Source organism: Nelumbo nucifera, chromosome 2 (assembly GCF_055504915.1).
Source record: "Nelumbo nucifera cultivar China Antique chromosome 2, China Antique-T2T, whole genome shotgun sequence".
NCBI lineage: Eukaryota > Viridiplantae > Streptophyta > Magnoliopsida > Proteales > Nelumbonaceae > Nelumbo > Nelumbo nucifera.
In genome coordinates, this window is record NC_142650.1 from 52,213,361 (window position 1) to 52,230,586 (window position 17,226).

General features: G+C 38.4%; 1 protein-coding gene across 1 annotated transcript; it reads left to right on the forward strand.

The window, feature by feature from the left end:
- Nucleotides 1-2,010: 2,010 nt before the first annotated feature.
- LOC104601165 (laccase-7-like) lies at nucleotides 2,011-5,912 on the forward strand. The gene is made up of 6 exons (XM_010264406.2): nucleotides 2,011-2,283; nucleotides 2,865-3,016; nucleotides 3,538-3,782; nucleotides 3,983-4,111; nucleotides 4,212-5,165; nucleotides 5,363-5,912. The coding sequence occupies exons 1-6, from the start codon at nucleotides 2,197-2,199 to the stop codon at nucleotides 5,491-5,493; spliced, it is 1,698 nt and encodes a 565-aa protein (XP_010262708.1). The 5' UTR covers nucleotides 2,011-2,196; the 3' UTR covers nucleotides 5,494-5,912.
- The last annotated feature ends 11,314 nt before the right edge of the window (nucleotides 5,913-17,226 follow it).

Genomic DNA, 17,226 nt, shown 5'->3' on the forward strand with positions numbered 1-17,226 from the left:
CAAATTCAATAAATATTTTGGACCATTAAATTTAAACTGGTCCAATTCACTATGTTTTATTAGTCCGTCCAATCTATCCAATCCAAAACGGGTCCATTGACACTCCTAGATCTAACACTGACATAAAACTAAAAGCATCTATTTGGTAATTTGGGTACAGATCTAGTACAGACAACACGGAAGGTAGGGGCCAAGCCTTGCCAACCCAACCCATTGCAATTGCGATTGCGCCTCATTTAAGTTTAGGACGGCAGAAGAACAAATAGAAACAAAGCAGTGTAGACTGTGTAGTATAGCTTTGAATGCAGTAGGCGCGCGCGGTTACTCAACTTACAACGACCGATGACAATTACTGAGAAAGAAGAGACAAGGAAAACCCAGTTGAAAATTTTGAATCAACTGGACTTTGTTTAACCAAACCAGTGCAAACTAGGGGGAGACTGGGACTTGCATCAGATTAACTGACCCATTCCCTAACCTATTTTCTATTTTGTATTTTCTACCAAAAAAATATTAGACACGCACGCGCAATTAATTATGTTGGAAAATAGTCCTTCTCCTTCAATTCTTTGCTCTCAAGTTAAATGAAGACAAAACGAACGCCCTTAATTTTCATCATCTTTGGTGGGTTATAGACTGAAATAGTCTTGAGAGTTGAGATTATTGGATCAGATGTTGCCAGCTTAGAGTTGCTTCTCTTTTCCCCCCTTTTTTTCAGAATTCCTTGACCCATATATCTCAATCAATCCTGAATTTTCTATTACAAGTTTACAACCACTACCAACCCAGAGAAATTAGAAGACAGAATTCAGCAATAGAAACCATGAACTGGAAAAGAAGTCCTAGCTAAATGTTTATTTTAATGGCATATTACAACTTGAGACCATTTTCAATAACAACCCATTTGACTTTGTTCATGTATTATTTTATTAACAAATCATAGGGGTTTTTATCATTCAGTCTACCTCAGAAATCTTAGTCTCATCATACAGATGAGATGAATCCTGACTATGAATAGATGTTAAATTTACGGGCAAGATGCGATTTACAGTGGAGACTATTAATAAATTATGAGGGAGTTATAATTTCAGATTTCTGAGGTGGAGTACAGTCTACTTATCCCTAAATATAATTCACCACTTCAGCAGCTTCAGCATACATGCACCCACTGTAATTTACAAAACCCATGCTCTATCATAGGCAAATGAGCTCTCAACCGTCAGACTGGAATCCAATCAACACCCATTAGCGCTGCTCAAATTTCCTTGGTGATGAGATATCAAGTTGGATTGGTTGATGGATAAATCACAAGCAATAAGCACATGCTTCCTGAATAGATATAGGACCACATTTTGTTTATAATCCTTACGGGACGCCATATTATTACGTGATTAATTATTCAAATTATTAAATAAAATAAGTGTAAATCAAATCAAATCATCAAGTCAAATAATTAAAGGATCACGATCTGATCTATCACAATATATATTCTTGTGGAATAACAATAGTAAGATCTGTCAATGTGTTATTGCAGCTAAGTTCCAGAAAAGATCGACATGGATCCGTGATGAGCCTGAAAGGGCTGGGTCTTATAGGGTGGGGTCGACGTGATCGACCGATCGAGGCCATGATCCCGCCGGTACTAGGTCAACTGGTGTGATAAATTGGGCAAAAGACATCGCATTTGGGTTGCTTAATGGAAGAGCAATCGACACCCTTTTTCTCAACTCCTCCCAAAAGGGAGAGATTTCCATGCATTCACCAACATAATTCCACAATAGAGTTAGACCGAATGCTTACACAACTGGATTTCCCCGCGATGACTACTTAATTTTTTATTTGTTTATTAATATTTTGGGTGTCTAACTTCGGTAGTTAGATTACGAAATTTCTACTGACGCTTTCGACGTAGTTCAAACCTTATTGCGACCATTCAGATTTAAATTATAAGCTTTCACGCAAAGCATGGAAAGAAGGCTAAAGCTCGCTTTAAATATTCATGCATAACCATATATAGGTCCATAGCTCCGTTGGTAACAGTTGAAAACATGGAGGATGAGGTAGAATATAATGTGAGAACTGAGCTCTAACAAGCAACCCTCTCAGCTCATCTCCTCTTCTCTGTGTTCTCATCTTTAATTTTGCACTTTTGCCCTTGTCTTGCTAGCTCTCGTTAATACTCATTCAACTCCAAGTATGTCACGGCCTTTTCTCTTGGTAGCCTGCGTTCTGGCTCTTTTTGCTTCTGAGGTCTACGGCGAAGTTGTCGAGCATACGTTCCATGTAATTGAATCAAAACCCTAGAGAAGTGCTGCTTCTTCTTTTGCTTTTTCTGCCTTTATTTTCAGTTTCGATTTCCGCTTTTAGTAAGATGAAATCTTTATTACAGTTGAATAAGATATTTTAATTGTTGCTCATTATTTTCCTTCCGATCAATGGGATGGGTTGATGCAAAACTACAAGGATGAGTAGTGGTTCTTCTGCTTCCCATCCTGCTAGCTGCAAAACATTCTTGCAGTAGGGATGGACAAGGCAGGATGCTCGATCTAGTGAAGGGCACCACTCCCATCTAATTTTCAAATGGGTATCGACTCTGGAATAGTATATATAACAAAACAAATTTTATCTTCTTCATTCAGAGTTTGGAATATAATATATTAAGGCCTTGTGTTTTTAGAAAAGAAGCAACCTAGCATCAAAATGTGCTTTCTCTTTCTATTTTCTCAACAAATTAATTAGAATGGCCGGCCGGCCGGCCGGTACTATTTCCTTGTTAGGGCGACTCGCTCTCACAGCAAAACAAGTACATACACCGCTGAGCCCTGAATAAATTAAAAAAGGTTTCTCATGTTTTGTTGTTTCAGGTGGGGAATCTGACCATCCAGAGACTATGCCGGAGTCAAATGATAACTGCTGTAAACGGAAGTCTCCCAGGTCCGACCATTCGGGTCCGGGAGGGCGATACCCTCATTGTTCATGTCCTTAACAAGTCACCTTACAACCTCACCATTCACTGGTAATTAATCTCTTTAATTAATTTATTAATCACTACCAAGCTATACATATGCTCAAAACTCAGGACACCATGCATGAGTTCACAAGTTAGATTTTGAACTCTATTATTTTTTATAAAAGCAAAATAATGTAATAATACATACAGAATATTCCCTTTTTTTCTCACCAAAATTGTTGTCACTGATTTTGACTTCATTCTCAAACAAGACTGTTTGATTGACTTTTTCTTTCCTAAAAAGAAGAGAAATTCCACTATTCTATTTTTCCTTATTCAATTCAATTGCAAATCTTGGTCTTTTTTAATCAATAAAACCATCCAATTTTTTTAGTCAGAAAATTATATCTATAGAAGTCAAATAATTAATGATGTAATTTGTTTTCTCGTGTATATATATATGATCATGATGCCAGTAAACACTCGGCATTCATGTTTATCATGTTTTCTCATACACGCATGCATGTATGATTAATTGTATGTTTATCATCAGTTTATGTATGTTCAATCATGTTATGGGGATGCAGGCATGGAGTGTTTCAGATGCTAAGCGGGTGGGCGGATGGACCTGTTTATGTGACCCAGTGTCCGATTCTCCCAGGAAACAGCTACACCTACAAATTCACTATTACTGGACAAGAGGGTACTCTTTGGTGGCATGCCCACGTGTCCTGGATTCGAGCAACCGTCTATGGAGCACTCATCATCCGCCCCAGATCTGGTCGGTCCTACCCGTTTCCCAAGCCCTACAGGGAGATCCCTATTGTACTAGGTAATTCAACAATCTATCATTCCCGGGGTTTTTGTTTTCTTGCCAACCCGATGATCCGGTCCTTTGTAAAGACATAACAAACCAACTAACAACTACCAAAGAACGAGTCAGTGCTCCGAGTTCTGGTGGACTACCTGCCGTTTCTCAGTTTAATCTTTAATGTCATGAGACCAAAATGCCCTTTGCATGGTTGACCGCAGGGGAGTGGTGGAACGCTAACGTCGTGGACGTCGAGGACGAGGCTCTCGCTTCCGGTGCTCCTCCCAATGTTTCCGACGCTTTCACCATCAATGGCAGGCCTGGTGATCTCTACCCGTGCTCTCGAATTGGTATCTAACACCAACGCCCACTCACTTTCCTATCTTGTTTCAATTTCAGTTCGCCTCTCATCTCTTCCGTTGCCTTTATACGATTACTCTACCATCTCAGGCACCTACAAGCTCACAGTGATACCAGGGAAGACCTACCTCCTCCGTATAATCAACGCTGCACTCAATACCCAGCTCTTCTTCAAAATCGCCAACCACCACTTAACGGTCGTATCCGCCGACGCCAGCTACACCCAGCCCTACAAAACCGATGTCGTCGTGGTCGCCCCCGGCCAGACAACTGACGTCCTTCTCACCGCCGATCGACCCCTGGGGGATTACTACATGGCGGCCCGCGCTTACGCGAGCGCCGCTGGGGGCCAGTTCGACAACACGACGACGACGGGTATCGTCCACTACGAGGGTTCCACGTCATCCGTACCCTTGATGCCAGTCCTCCCTGCCTTCAACGACACGCCCACGGCTCACAGGTTTTACAGCAATCTGACGAGCCTTAAGACGACGTTAAACGCACACGTGGCGGACCACGTGGACGAAAGGATGTTTATAACCGTCGGATTAGGTCTTTCGGCATGCGACCGCAATGCCACATGTGGAGGACCGAATGGGTTGAAATTTGCAGCTAGCATGAATAACCAATCGTTCCAACTGCCATCGACGTTGTCCATGCTGCAGGCGTTCTTTTCAGGAGTGAAGGGCATCTACACGGAAGATTTCCCCGACAATCCTCCGGTGGTCTTTGATTACACGAACACCAACCCGAACAACAGCTTCAACCCATCGCTATACATGACGGAGAAGAATACACGTGTGAAGAAGCTAAGATATAATTCAACGGTGGAGATTGTGTTTCAGAACACGGCGTTGATTGGGGTGGAGAACCACCCGATTCACCTACACGGGTTTAATTTCCTCGTGTTGGCCCAAGGGTTTGGGAACTACAACCCGGTTAGGGATCGGAAAAAGTTCAACTTTGTAAACCCGCAAGAGAGGAATACCATAGCCGTGGCGGTCGGAGGCTGGGCTGTTGTCAGATTCAAGGCTAACAATCCAGGTAAGTTTACCAACATACCCACCCCTTCCCTTTCAAGTTTCAACTTTCAAGATTATTATGATTGATTGCATCAAGTCTGAGCTTTAATTTGCCACGTGGAAAAGCATCAAATTAAGCAACGCAGACTGCAGAACACTAGTTAAGTAGTACTACTAACGGAATGATCAATGATGTTTAATAAAACTGAAACTTGACAGGTGTATGGATCATGCATTGCCACCTGGATGTGCACTTACCATGGGGCCTAGCAGGAGCTTTCGTGGTTGAGAATGGGCCCACGCCTTCGTCCAGGCTGCCTCCACCACCTCCCGATCTCCCTCGTTGTTAGGAGATACACGTTTCTTTCTTATATCTTGTTTTTCATTTTCCCCCAGTTTTCTACATTTATCTATGTGATTATTGATTAGAACAAGAGAAATGATGAAGAAGAAAGAAAATAATACGGCTGGCGAGTTGGTTTGTCAAATTCTATTGAATTGGTGGCTTATCCTGATAAAAATAAAATTAGCGCGCATTAGTTTGGGAGTGAAATTGGGTGAATAGATGGAGATGTCAATTTGGATAATGAAATCGAAAATGGAGGGCTACCAAACCAATTAAGCAACCAGCATACATCTGTGATCTGTCTAGGCTAGCTCTTATAGCTAGAAGGGGTAGAAGTGAATGAAGAGATGGTTAAGCAAGAAGGATAACATAATGGAATGGACCACAGGACCAGGCCTTGCGTGTATCGGTGTATATGGGAAAATGACATGTCACAAGAAATTTTGTTCTACTTTTGAGTGGTTACTGATTATAGACAAATTAAGTTAAGCCATTGCCAACCGGATTAATTTACAGCTAAGCGATAGAGACTACTTTCATAATTGATGACTTGGTCTATTAATTCAATGTTGGGTGTTCTGTATCAGCAAAAAGAATTTTCAATTCTTCAGCCCTAAAATGATTTTCATCACCCATTGCTTTAAAAACCCCACTCCCAAATCAACTTTTTGCTCAATATTTATAAATTATAATCACAAGCTCAGAGGTAGCAATTTCTGACCCAATTCACGTAATCCATCCACATAAGCCCACCCATTTCCTTGATATGGATCACATTAATTTAGGTGGATGGATTATATGGGGTCAAGGCCTCAAGGGGGGGTATCCACGGACCATGGGTTGATATGTCTCTCTCTCTCTCTCTGGTTCGTATCGGTGCTCAACCCGCAACAAACCCAAGACATACTCGTTTCAGTTACAGCAGAGACTGTGTTAAGAGTTAAGTCTACTTAAAAGTTTCTCGATTTAGCCAAGCTCTGAATTGGCTCGTTTAGATTTCAAACTTTTTCCCCTTTCTTAAATTCTTCATTGTCCATTTCGTTGATTAACCATATTAGGAACCACGAGGATTAAATATAGAGACACCCACCTTGTCACTAATATTTTCTAAATTTAATGTATTATAAGTCTGAAGTCATCCTTTGAGAAAGGACACTGGGTTATTGTTCTTTATGTAAAATGCTTCAAGCTATTATGTCATTGAAAATTAACATTATAACAATCTTGTATTAAAATAAAAGTTGGAGCGAGAGAGAGAGAGAGAGAGAGGGTCAAGCCTATAGATTTCATCTTCCTTATCCAATTCAAAATAATTTAAAAATTGTATGCTTAAAATTAGCCTGTTACAAGCAGCTAAAAATAAACGTTGCAAAAGAAATACGATATTCAAAAACAATTATAAAATGATTTTTTATAATGTAAAATTCATTGAACAAGGGCTGATTGTACCTCTTACATAGTCGCATGTTTTGTGTTGCATAACAACTAGCAACATTTTGTTTCAGCCTTTGGTGTCCACAAACAGATTTGGGTACCCAGTCCAGAAGAAGGGTAAATGGGCTGGCTTGAGATCGAACATATAGACCTAATCCTGATCTAGTGATCTTACCTTGAGATGGGCTGGGCAATTACTAGGCAGTAAATCTTACCTCGAGATTCACGTGGCACCATGTTTATGCAGCCTCAAGAGCCCCACTTGTTCCTCCGTTCATCCCTCATTGATGGGCCAAAATTCTAGCCCAACATTTATGTCCTCAGTCCAAAATAAGCCATTTTTTATGTGAATTTTAGCATCAGTAACTCCAGAGAAAGATTGATTAGCCATATAGAGTGGATGCAGAGTATGGAAGCAATTAAATTACTGATTAAGCGTTCCCCTATGTAAATGCATAGGTCTAAATTAGCAGCACCGTTGCTCAATGTGGTAGAAATACATGGGATCATCTAATATAAGGACCTGACTTGCTTGGAAATAGGGGTGTCAATTTGACTGGATTCCGTCCAATCCGATCCAGTTTAATGTGAGTCCATTATAAACGGATCAGGTCCAATCCAATCTAATGAATGTTTTGGATCAATTTGGGCCGGTTTAATTCAATGTTTGGACCGTTCAATCTGTTCAATATCATTTTGATTTAGATTGGTTTCAACCCAAGCTCGATCCATTGACACATATATTCATATTTTATATCAATGGACCTGATATTGGCTTAATCCAGTCTAATCCAATATAAATTTGTTACGGACGGACCATGTCCAATCCATCTAATAAATATTTTGGACTGGATTGGTCCAATCAAATATATCTTGCTGGTCCATCCAATTCGTCCAAATTGATTTTGGACTGGATGGGATCCAATCCAAAACCGGTCCATTGATACCCTAACTTGGAAACCATGTTTCAGCCAATTGAGGCCCACAGTAAGTGTTTCATGGCCCAGCCGTGTCTATAGTGTAGGAAAGTTGGAAAAAGCAGGTGAGCTGCTTGCTGGATCACGGATGCTATTGATCGATCATTATTTAATGTATAATCATCTCACTTCTCAACTTAAACAAATGTTTTAATTTCTCTAGTGCCCCACTTGTACAAAGCCTTAGGCTGTGTTTAGTTGCAGTGCGATTTTATTTGCACTAGTACAAATGCATGGGGGAGCAAATGTAAAAAATGTAAATTTTCAATTAGTTTTGCTTTGGATTTTACTTTATTCTGTTTCATGTCTTAATTTACTTCATTCCTACTGCAACCAAACAAAATAAGCTAAAATTTGAAACAAAAATAGGTCAAAATTTACACTTATCATTTGCACTGCCATAATTTTTCATCAATGCAAATTTATTTGCATTGCAACGAAACACAGCCTTAGGAAAAGAAGGTGAAGAAAGTGACAAAACATTTGAAATTCGAAAACCTTTTTTTTTTTTTTTTGCTTGTGCTTGTAATGTATTCACAGATAATCTGATCTTTCAAGTTGCAATTTTAAGGAATAGTTTATAAATTTTAAGGGTGGGGTGTGGAAAGAGAGAATAGATTGCAATTTACTTAAGCGTGTAGCCAATGGGATACAGTGATGAAAGCCCATGGAAAGACACCTTATGAAGCTAGTTCCCCAAACCCAAAAACTTACAGCTTACAGCACCAATCCAGATTAGATGAAAGACACCTTAGGAACATGATTAATTGACTTAATGCCTTAGATTATAACCAAATCCATGATTTCCACAAGTTTGTCACAGCTACAGGATTGGTTGGCTCAAATAGTAGCCCTGTAGGACTAAATTAACCCTATTTCCCCCACGGAGATAGCGAGTGTGATAGGCTATGAGGTCAACCTGAGCTGCTACACACACATTCCTTGTTAACAAGTTAGCTACATTCTCTGGCTATCGCCCCATGTCCCATTGGGCCCATAATTTAAGTTGGACCTTGGAAGTCTACAATGTAGATTTTGTCAACAGACAAATTTTATGGGGAAACAGAGACAACCCAAGGGATGCTGTACCCTAGGCACTGTATGAGAATTGAGAGTTTAAACTCCTTTGCTAAAATTTGGATCCGAATTTTGCTTTCTTTACAGAGTGCAACTCACACCAATCTAATCTTGTTTTCAGCCGTGCATTAAGAACATCTTTCATACTTTATTTTTACGGAACTACGATACACTGCCATGGCCCCCTTGGCTACATCTTTCCACGCTTCCTCTATCGCTGCCTAGTTGTTATACATGTTGTTCCTTTTCTTTTCTTTAATTTCTTTCCATTTCAATTCCTCACATAAAAAAAAAGTTCGTGCACCTTGATTTTGCAATGAGTAAAGAAAAAAATTCTTTATTAGGTGAATTCATTTGTTGAGTTGAATTGAGACGCCATGGTTTTGTTTTATGCTTTAATAAATTAATCTACTCAACAGCCTCTACTTTTCTTTAGCTGAGTGATAGAAAGAGAGGATACTTAACATTTGGGATTCAAATTAAGCTGATGATTACTTGTATAAATATATTCCTTGATGATGAAAAGAAAGTGAAGGATAACCTAACCAAGCATCCACTTAAGACGCCAGTTTTATTGCGACATGCGGCCATTCAATTGCATGAGTATGATATAAAGAAAATTAATTCTATTACTAAATAAAATTGACAGGTGACGACAAAAAAAAAATTGCAGCTTGTGTTTGTTTGGAAGGCTCAGTTTGAAAAGAGTACAAATATACAACACAAATACATACAAAATATAAGGTTTTACACTCTACATACTCCTTCCAAACTGAGCCGAATGTTCAATCTGTTCATATTGATTTAATTTAGATTTATTGCAATCCATGCCTGGTCCATTACACCTGTATTCTTATCTTTTATCAATAGATAAGATATTGGTCAGTCTGACCCAATCCAATATAAATACATTAGGGATGGATCAGGTTCAATCCAATTCAATAAATATTTTGGACCATTAAATCTGGACTGATCCAATTCAATATATCCTTTTATCCGGTTAATCCATACAAATTGATTTTAATTTGGACGAATCCAATCCAAAACTGGTTTATTGACACCCCTACATAAAATTATATCCAAATATTAAGAATAATTTTCTTTCACAAGACATCTGCCTTGCCTTGTGAGGCTTCCAATTTTAGTTTCCCACTAAAATTGTTCACTTTGATTGGTATAAGTAAAAGTATTATTTTTTTGAAAATATCAACATCTTCAGCCTTAACAATTCCCCTACATTAGAGATTTAATTTGAAGAAATGGGTTCATATCTACAAATGAATGAATGGACCATGTTGCCAAGTAGTGCAGTGCAGTTATGCAAGACGGTCGAGAGCACTCAAGACTCAAGAATCAAGACATTGGATCCTTTTGACCCAAGCTTTGGTTTGCGACCTTACTGCCATTTATCGTATAGCTAGAGACATAAAAGGATAATATCATAGTTGTGAAAGATAAATCAACTGGGTCTGATCATATATATTAATCTTATCTCAATGAATACAAAATAAGTTCAGTAAGACTTGAACTTATGAGCTTCAATGAAAATATGATATTGAAACCACCTTCATTAATAAATATATTAATCTTATTCTAGACATATGCGTATACATTAATATTAATATGACTGAACTCAGATCTTAATCGGATCAAATTGTAGTTGAAGCCTGATCTCTCTCTTTAATCCATCAGGCACTTTCATTTCACCAAAGATTGCATGATTGACCAAGTGATTTGGAGAGGATGTTGGACAGCATAATGAGCGAGACCATGGGCCACCCTGTTGCAGGATCGACATGTATAAATGAGGTCAGTATCAGGTAAATCTCGTAAGAGGTCTCTACAATTTAGCACCAAAGAATGCTACTTTCATGAGATTCAATCTGAATTAACAGTTTGGACAGCCAGCATTGAATTTCTACAAAAAACCATTTCAATGATAGAGTTTTAGTCAGACGTAGCCCTTCTAGGATTGCTAAAAGCTCTGTTTCAATTGGGCTGACACCATAAACTGGTATGGCTCTATCAACCAAAATATTTTCATCTTCAGGGGCATTCTTTTTCCGGATTTTGAGAGGGGGGAAAGTTGGTCAATGGGATTTTGGTTTCTATTGACCAAGAATCTCATGTTCTTTTTTCAGATTTATGTGGGGATCAGAGAAAGTTTATTTTCAGGGTAAGTGATACCCATATCCTAGGTGGGTAAATAACTTTTCCACCTAAGGGTAAAGTTGTAAACACTTGGATAGGGCAAAAATGCCCTTTTTATAATGGATTTTTATGGCTAAAATGGTCATTGCCTTATTTACATGAGAATTAAAAGAACGTGGATAAATGCACTTATCCGAATAAGTGTTTCACATGAAAAATTTAACTAGGTAACTGCATTTACCCGACTAAATAACTTACCAAAAATGAAACGGGCCCTTCATCTCTAATAATCAGGCCGATAGTAGCACAGTTGTCTTTCCGGATCTCTCAAATTTGATTTAATGAATTCGAATTTCAAACTCAGACTCAGATAAACACAAACCATTGATAGGAATGATGGGTCGGACCCAGTCCACCTTGGGCCTTGGGCCTAATGATGTATGCCCGGACTTGGTTCTAAGCAGGTCAGGCCAGGCATTTGGAGTCGCTTGCATAGGTTAATTAAATTACTTCTTCAAAAAAAAAATTAAATTCAACTCTAAGTTTATATTTAATATCATAAAAAGAAAATTAGGTGCCATTTATTAAGTCCTAAAGATGTAATGAAGAAAATCTAAACCGTTTCATAAGTATGAAAGTCTATTAATCTACAGAACTATTAAATGAAAGATTTTAGGGGTAGTAAAACAAAAAATTCCATTTGAATCTTCTAGTTTTTTTTGTCATTTTAGGTTTCTGCAAGCTTTTTAAGACATAGGTCTTTATGGTTTCCTGTCTTCTTTACCAAACAAGAAAGACCAAGATGTTTCAAGCTTTGAAAAATCCAAAAGATGGGAGTAGGGTATGTCAGTATGATATTTTAGGTATTGAGCCTGATCTGAATTACGTGTGGGCTTGATGGAGGCCCAATCCGGACCAAGTTTGGATGTAAACTTGTACCCGGGATAAGAAATTTCCAAGTTGAATAACCAGGCCAAGAAAACTCCAGAAAACAATGATTTTGACAAGGAATTCAGTGGCCGGATATGAAGCCTTGTTACCTCTATCAACGTCGATCTACGGTGTTCCAAAACCCTAATCCAGATCAAACAGTACAACCTGACCCAATGCTCTACGGTTCATATTGAAGCATGAAATGAGAAGATCGAACATCGAAGAGGGTGGGTGACAGATACCGAGTGAAATATGCTTTCCAATTGAGGCCACGTGACAATAAACAGTTGATACACGAAGGGGCCATTTGCTTGTGTGAAAGCTACATACGAGTATCAGAGCCTAATCCTTGATATTTTAAGGGGTTGCAGGAGGCTTGTACAGAGACAAACTCTCGTGGGTCCTAGTCTCACCTGAGCAAATTACATTTAAAGGAATTAAAAAACTCAAATGCCAAACAGATTGGAGTGGGGGAAGAGTGTGGAATTAGTACATATACTGAATGAGGACAACAGGAGAGAAGGAAGAAAGGGAGTAGCTAGCTAGGCACTCTATTTGAATACTTGGTGGAAAATGATTTCAACCGGCAGCAAAGGGCAGGTTGTATCAACGTCCTTTGTGCTCTACTAGTTGGGTAACAAGATTTGGGTGGGAATTCAATCAATGTCCAACAAAGAAGCGACCAGAGAGCCCTTAGAGATGCACCCTCGTGATGCACTCAGAACCCAACCTTCACATCAACCTCCGACAATATCAGCCAACCAACCCTCCGTTTACCCCACTTGGTATGGTGGAGCCAATGGCATCACCCTCACAGCTTCAGCAGCTAGCTACCTCACCATGTCGTCCGTCAAGCTTAATTTGTCCGCCTGCAGCTTTGACGATTCACCACTCTTTCTCTCTCTTTAGTCTTTTCTTTTCTTTTCTTTACAGTTTACACAACACCTGTGATCTCAACTCATGGCCCAGTGTATTCAAAGCTAAAGAGATGCAGAGCTCTGTGCTTCTTTTATTGCGTGGCGTCTAGCTAGAGTGGCTCTCGGGGAGAGTTCTCTGTCACAAATGCTTCTTTCTGAGAGTTTGCATGCAGATGGACACGAAACAGCAGGAGCAGAGTAGTAGTGTTCATTGAGGAAATCGATCGAAAGATGAAAACAGTAGTGGTTCACAGTTTGAGTGAGAGCGTCTGAAGATTACAACACGTCTCAAACAGAAAGCTAAGCCCCGACACAGTAGCGCCCACATGCAGAAGATGAGAAACAACAGACAGCCAAGTCCTACGTCGACAACTGCCAAGGACAAAATTCATCCTTCCCAAATGAATGCAGCCACCACATGTGTGTATGAATGCAGCCAATCCAATCTGTATGCCTTTTCCAGATTCTCTTTGTAAGTATATATATATATATATATATATAATGCCGTGACTCATCGGAGGACCAAATTTGTGCTTCTCTAATTTCAAGGCAAATGAACTTGTGTCGTTGCCTGCTTGAACTTGAGCTCAGTAGAGAAAATAAATAAATAAAAAGAGCGATTTGGTTGGGTGCCCACTGATTCTGACAAAGAGAAAGAAGCACTCTTCGGTCTTCACATTCACATTCAAAAGACAAAATCATCGATCCAAGAACGTTATGATGACCAGAAAAAGAAAAATAAGTTACTGTAGCAACGCTTTAGGTTTAACAGAACAGCAAAAGCTTTTAGCTTTAATTCCTTGGCAACTACAGAAAAGAAGTGGAGAGTGGAGAGTGGAGACCGAGACCGGAGAAAATTTGCTTGGTTTCACAAATTACATAATTCATATAATACAACAGAAAAATAAATCATTTCAATAATGTAAGGTTTTGTCCAGCGAATATCTCCTTGATGGGTCCCATTTGCTTAGTATTCCCACACATCCTCGTGGTTTGCGTAGAATTGTATCATTCAGCTACAAGACTTCGGCATCATGCTTACCCTAATTTTTGTGTCTGTTTGTGCACAAGTTTCTGGAAAGTACTTAGCAGTTAGCACTACAGGTTGTAAAAAGGGGAAAACAATTTCCGAATTTGATATGGCATCACATAAAAACTAAAAAGTACTTTTTTATACTTTCCAGCCTTTTTTTTACTTTGAGGTGAAATATTGTTGCTTTTTGTTGAATTTCTTCATTGCTGTTACAGAGGTACCTTAGTAAAGAACTTACCAAACTTATTTTTATTTTGCTTTGGGCAACAAAAGCATAGGACGGATCTTATCCAAACAAGGCCCCCTTTTTTATGTTTTGCTTGTGATAAAGTATAACAATCTATTTGAGATGCAAGGGTAAAGAGGGTAAATTGATATTTCCTGATATCACACTAACTGGTAACTTTTCAGAAACTTTTTTTTTTTTATTTCTGGCAGAAAAGGATAATTCGTTAGAAATCTTGTAAAAGAAACAAGATACAACAGAAGAGCCAAACGAAGACACTCCACACGCAGACTAACTACACAACCCAGAAACTAATTAAACACAGCATTAAAGAGGAAAGGAAGCAACTTCTAGGGCGGACGAAACATTCCTGTTACCCTTAGCAGATGTAAAGCCAAAGCTTAATTAAGCTCTCGAGGAGCCAATCCGGAGGATGATTCCATGTTACTAACTGGGCCCAATAAACCTTTTCATCAAGCAAGATTGTGAATAATTTCATCACTTAACTAAGAATGTCATCCAGCAGTGGTCAGGCATCAGTTATGCAATCAAAAGACCTACTGCAAATTACATTACTTACAACTTGGAATACTTTCTATTATCAGATTGGATGGTCCAAATTCTTGATCAGTCAAAATTCCATTGCTTTGTGTGTGGTGTTAATATGTATTCAGGTGGGATTTGGATTTCCTCCTAGGATTGATTCAATAGTCCACTCGGGAACCTTTTTGTATTTTTGGTATTACATACTACACATTGTGGAGGATTTGGGGTGGGGTAAAGCAGGATGCAGGTGTGAGACCCATTGGCCACACCACAAAGAACCTACAGTTCTGCAGGTTTGATCTAGCACCTCTATTTGAAGGGTGCAAGTGACCATCCCAAAAATTGGATCATTCACCAAGAATAAGTATCTCTGATTCTCTGTATGTATGATGATAGAAAGTGACAAAGTGTGTTTTCTGGTGTCTTTTTATGTAATAGATAACTTCTATACATTGAAGGGATTAGTCATTTAAGAACTAAATTAAAGGAACTTGAACAAATTTATGCATAAGCTTTGGCTCTCTGTTTCCTACAAAAATCAAAATTTTACAAACCTTGTATAGGTTTTCCTGTCTTTCCTTTCCTTTCCCCATCTTTTCTTTCAAACCAAACATAGCCTTAGTGGTTCCTATGTCGTAGTGCATTAAAGGAAGTAAGCAAATGATTTCTTAATTCCAAAAATGATAGGAAAAGAAAGTAGGTAACCATTTTCTCTCAATTTGGAAGGAGTACAAATACAAATGTGTAGAGTGCAAAGTCTTGTATTTTGTATGTATTTGCATTGCACATATTTGTATTTGCACTCCTTCCAAATTAAGCCTCATGTTCCCAAGGTTGTGTTCGGTTGCAGTGCAAATACATGGGAATGCAAATGTAAAAAATGCAAATTTTTGTTTAATTTTATTTTGGGTTTTACTTTATTCTGCTTCATGTCTTAATTTACTTCATCTATATTGCAATCAAACAAATAAACTAAAATTTAAAACAAAAATATATCAGAATTTACACTCAAATCATTTGCACTGCCATAATTTTGCATCAATGCAAATTTATTTGTATTGCAACCAAACACAGCCTAATGGTTGAGTGTCATAACTCACAAGATTTGAATCCAGTGGTCCTAAGTCCTAAGCCTCTGATTTGGAAAATGACTTCAAGGAAACATTATAGGAATGCCATTTTCCCACTGTCACTACTCTCATTTTCCGAAAATGTTTGTTTTTCACTGCCGCTTCACATACTCGCAAAATAACTTTTTGTGTGTGTTTTTGAAATGATTTGTTTTCATCTATATTGCTTTGTTTTCTTTTATTGCTTCTGTAAAAGCACTTCCTATTTCAATTACCAAGAGCCACTGCAAAAGTGTCTCCTTTGGGTAGCGGCGAAGATGCTTTCCAGAACTCAGAAGCAACAAACTCCAGCTATTCCTCGACAAACCTTTTTAGACGTCGTAGTAGCTTTGGTGGAGAGATGCAGATGGGTTCAACACCTTCTTCACCCCACTTTGTTTATTTAGAAATTTAGCACTAATTAGATATCGTCAGCTTTCTGGAAAAGGGTCCAATGTACAGTAAGGCATGGCTTGATGTGCTTCCAAAATTTCAATAATTCATGGCAAATCCAAAGGTTTTGGATTCTCCACTTCTTCCCTTTACGTGATTAAAAGGATCAGTGGGAGAGCAGAGGTGGTTGCCAATCAATGTTTTCAATGATACATATACAAATGGTGTGTTGCCACTTGCCTAGAGATGTTTTAAAAATCAACCCAGAACTGGAATCGCTTTTTGCATCAGTGATTCAATCATCCTGTTCGACAGTCGGTTTATGACAATTTAAAAATTAAAAAAAAAATAATAATTGAAATAAAAAAAATCATTCAAAAACATTGTTGGATTGAACAGGTGGATGATTCAATCATCCGGGTCAGAGGGCCCTGACCAAGTCAATGATTTTTTATTAAAAAAAAATAAGTAATTTGGGGTGAAAATGAAACCAATCTCCAGGCCAAACAGTTTGACATAACAGTTCAATTTCTTCTATTCTTGATTTTTTTTCTCTCATTTTTTGTTTCCAATTTTTTTATCTTTTGTAAGAAATACACGATGATGAGATAATGTAGGTGTTTGGCATTGGTGCTAGGAATACAGTACCGTTTTCCGAAAATACAGAAATTGTACTGCCACATAAGCTGTTTTTTGGAAAAACAGCACTTTTTTTTATTTGATACTAATACTGTAAAATCGTTTTCAACATTAATCACTATTATCCAATACTCATGATAATGTCACATCATTGCCAAGTATGAGACTGTGGTTAGTTATGGGGCTCTAGACCTACCTATGGTTTCTATATTACTGGAGGCCCAAACCCTAGATCCCTGTAGGATGTAGCATTACTGTACTAGATGCAATCTTGAATCTGATGACACAATATCCTTGGTTGT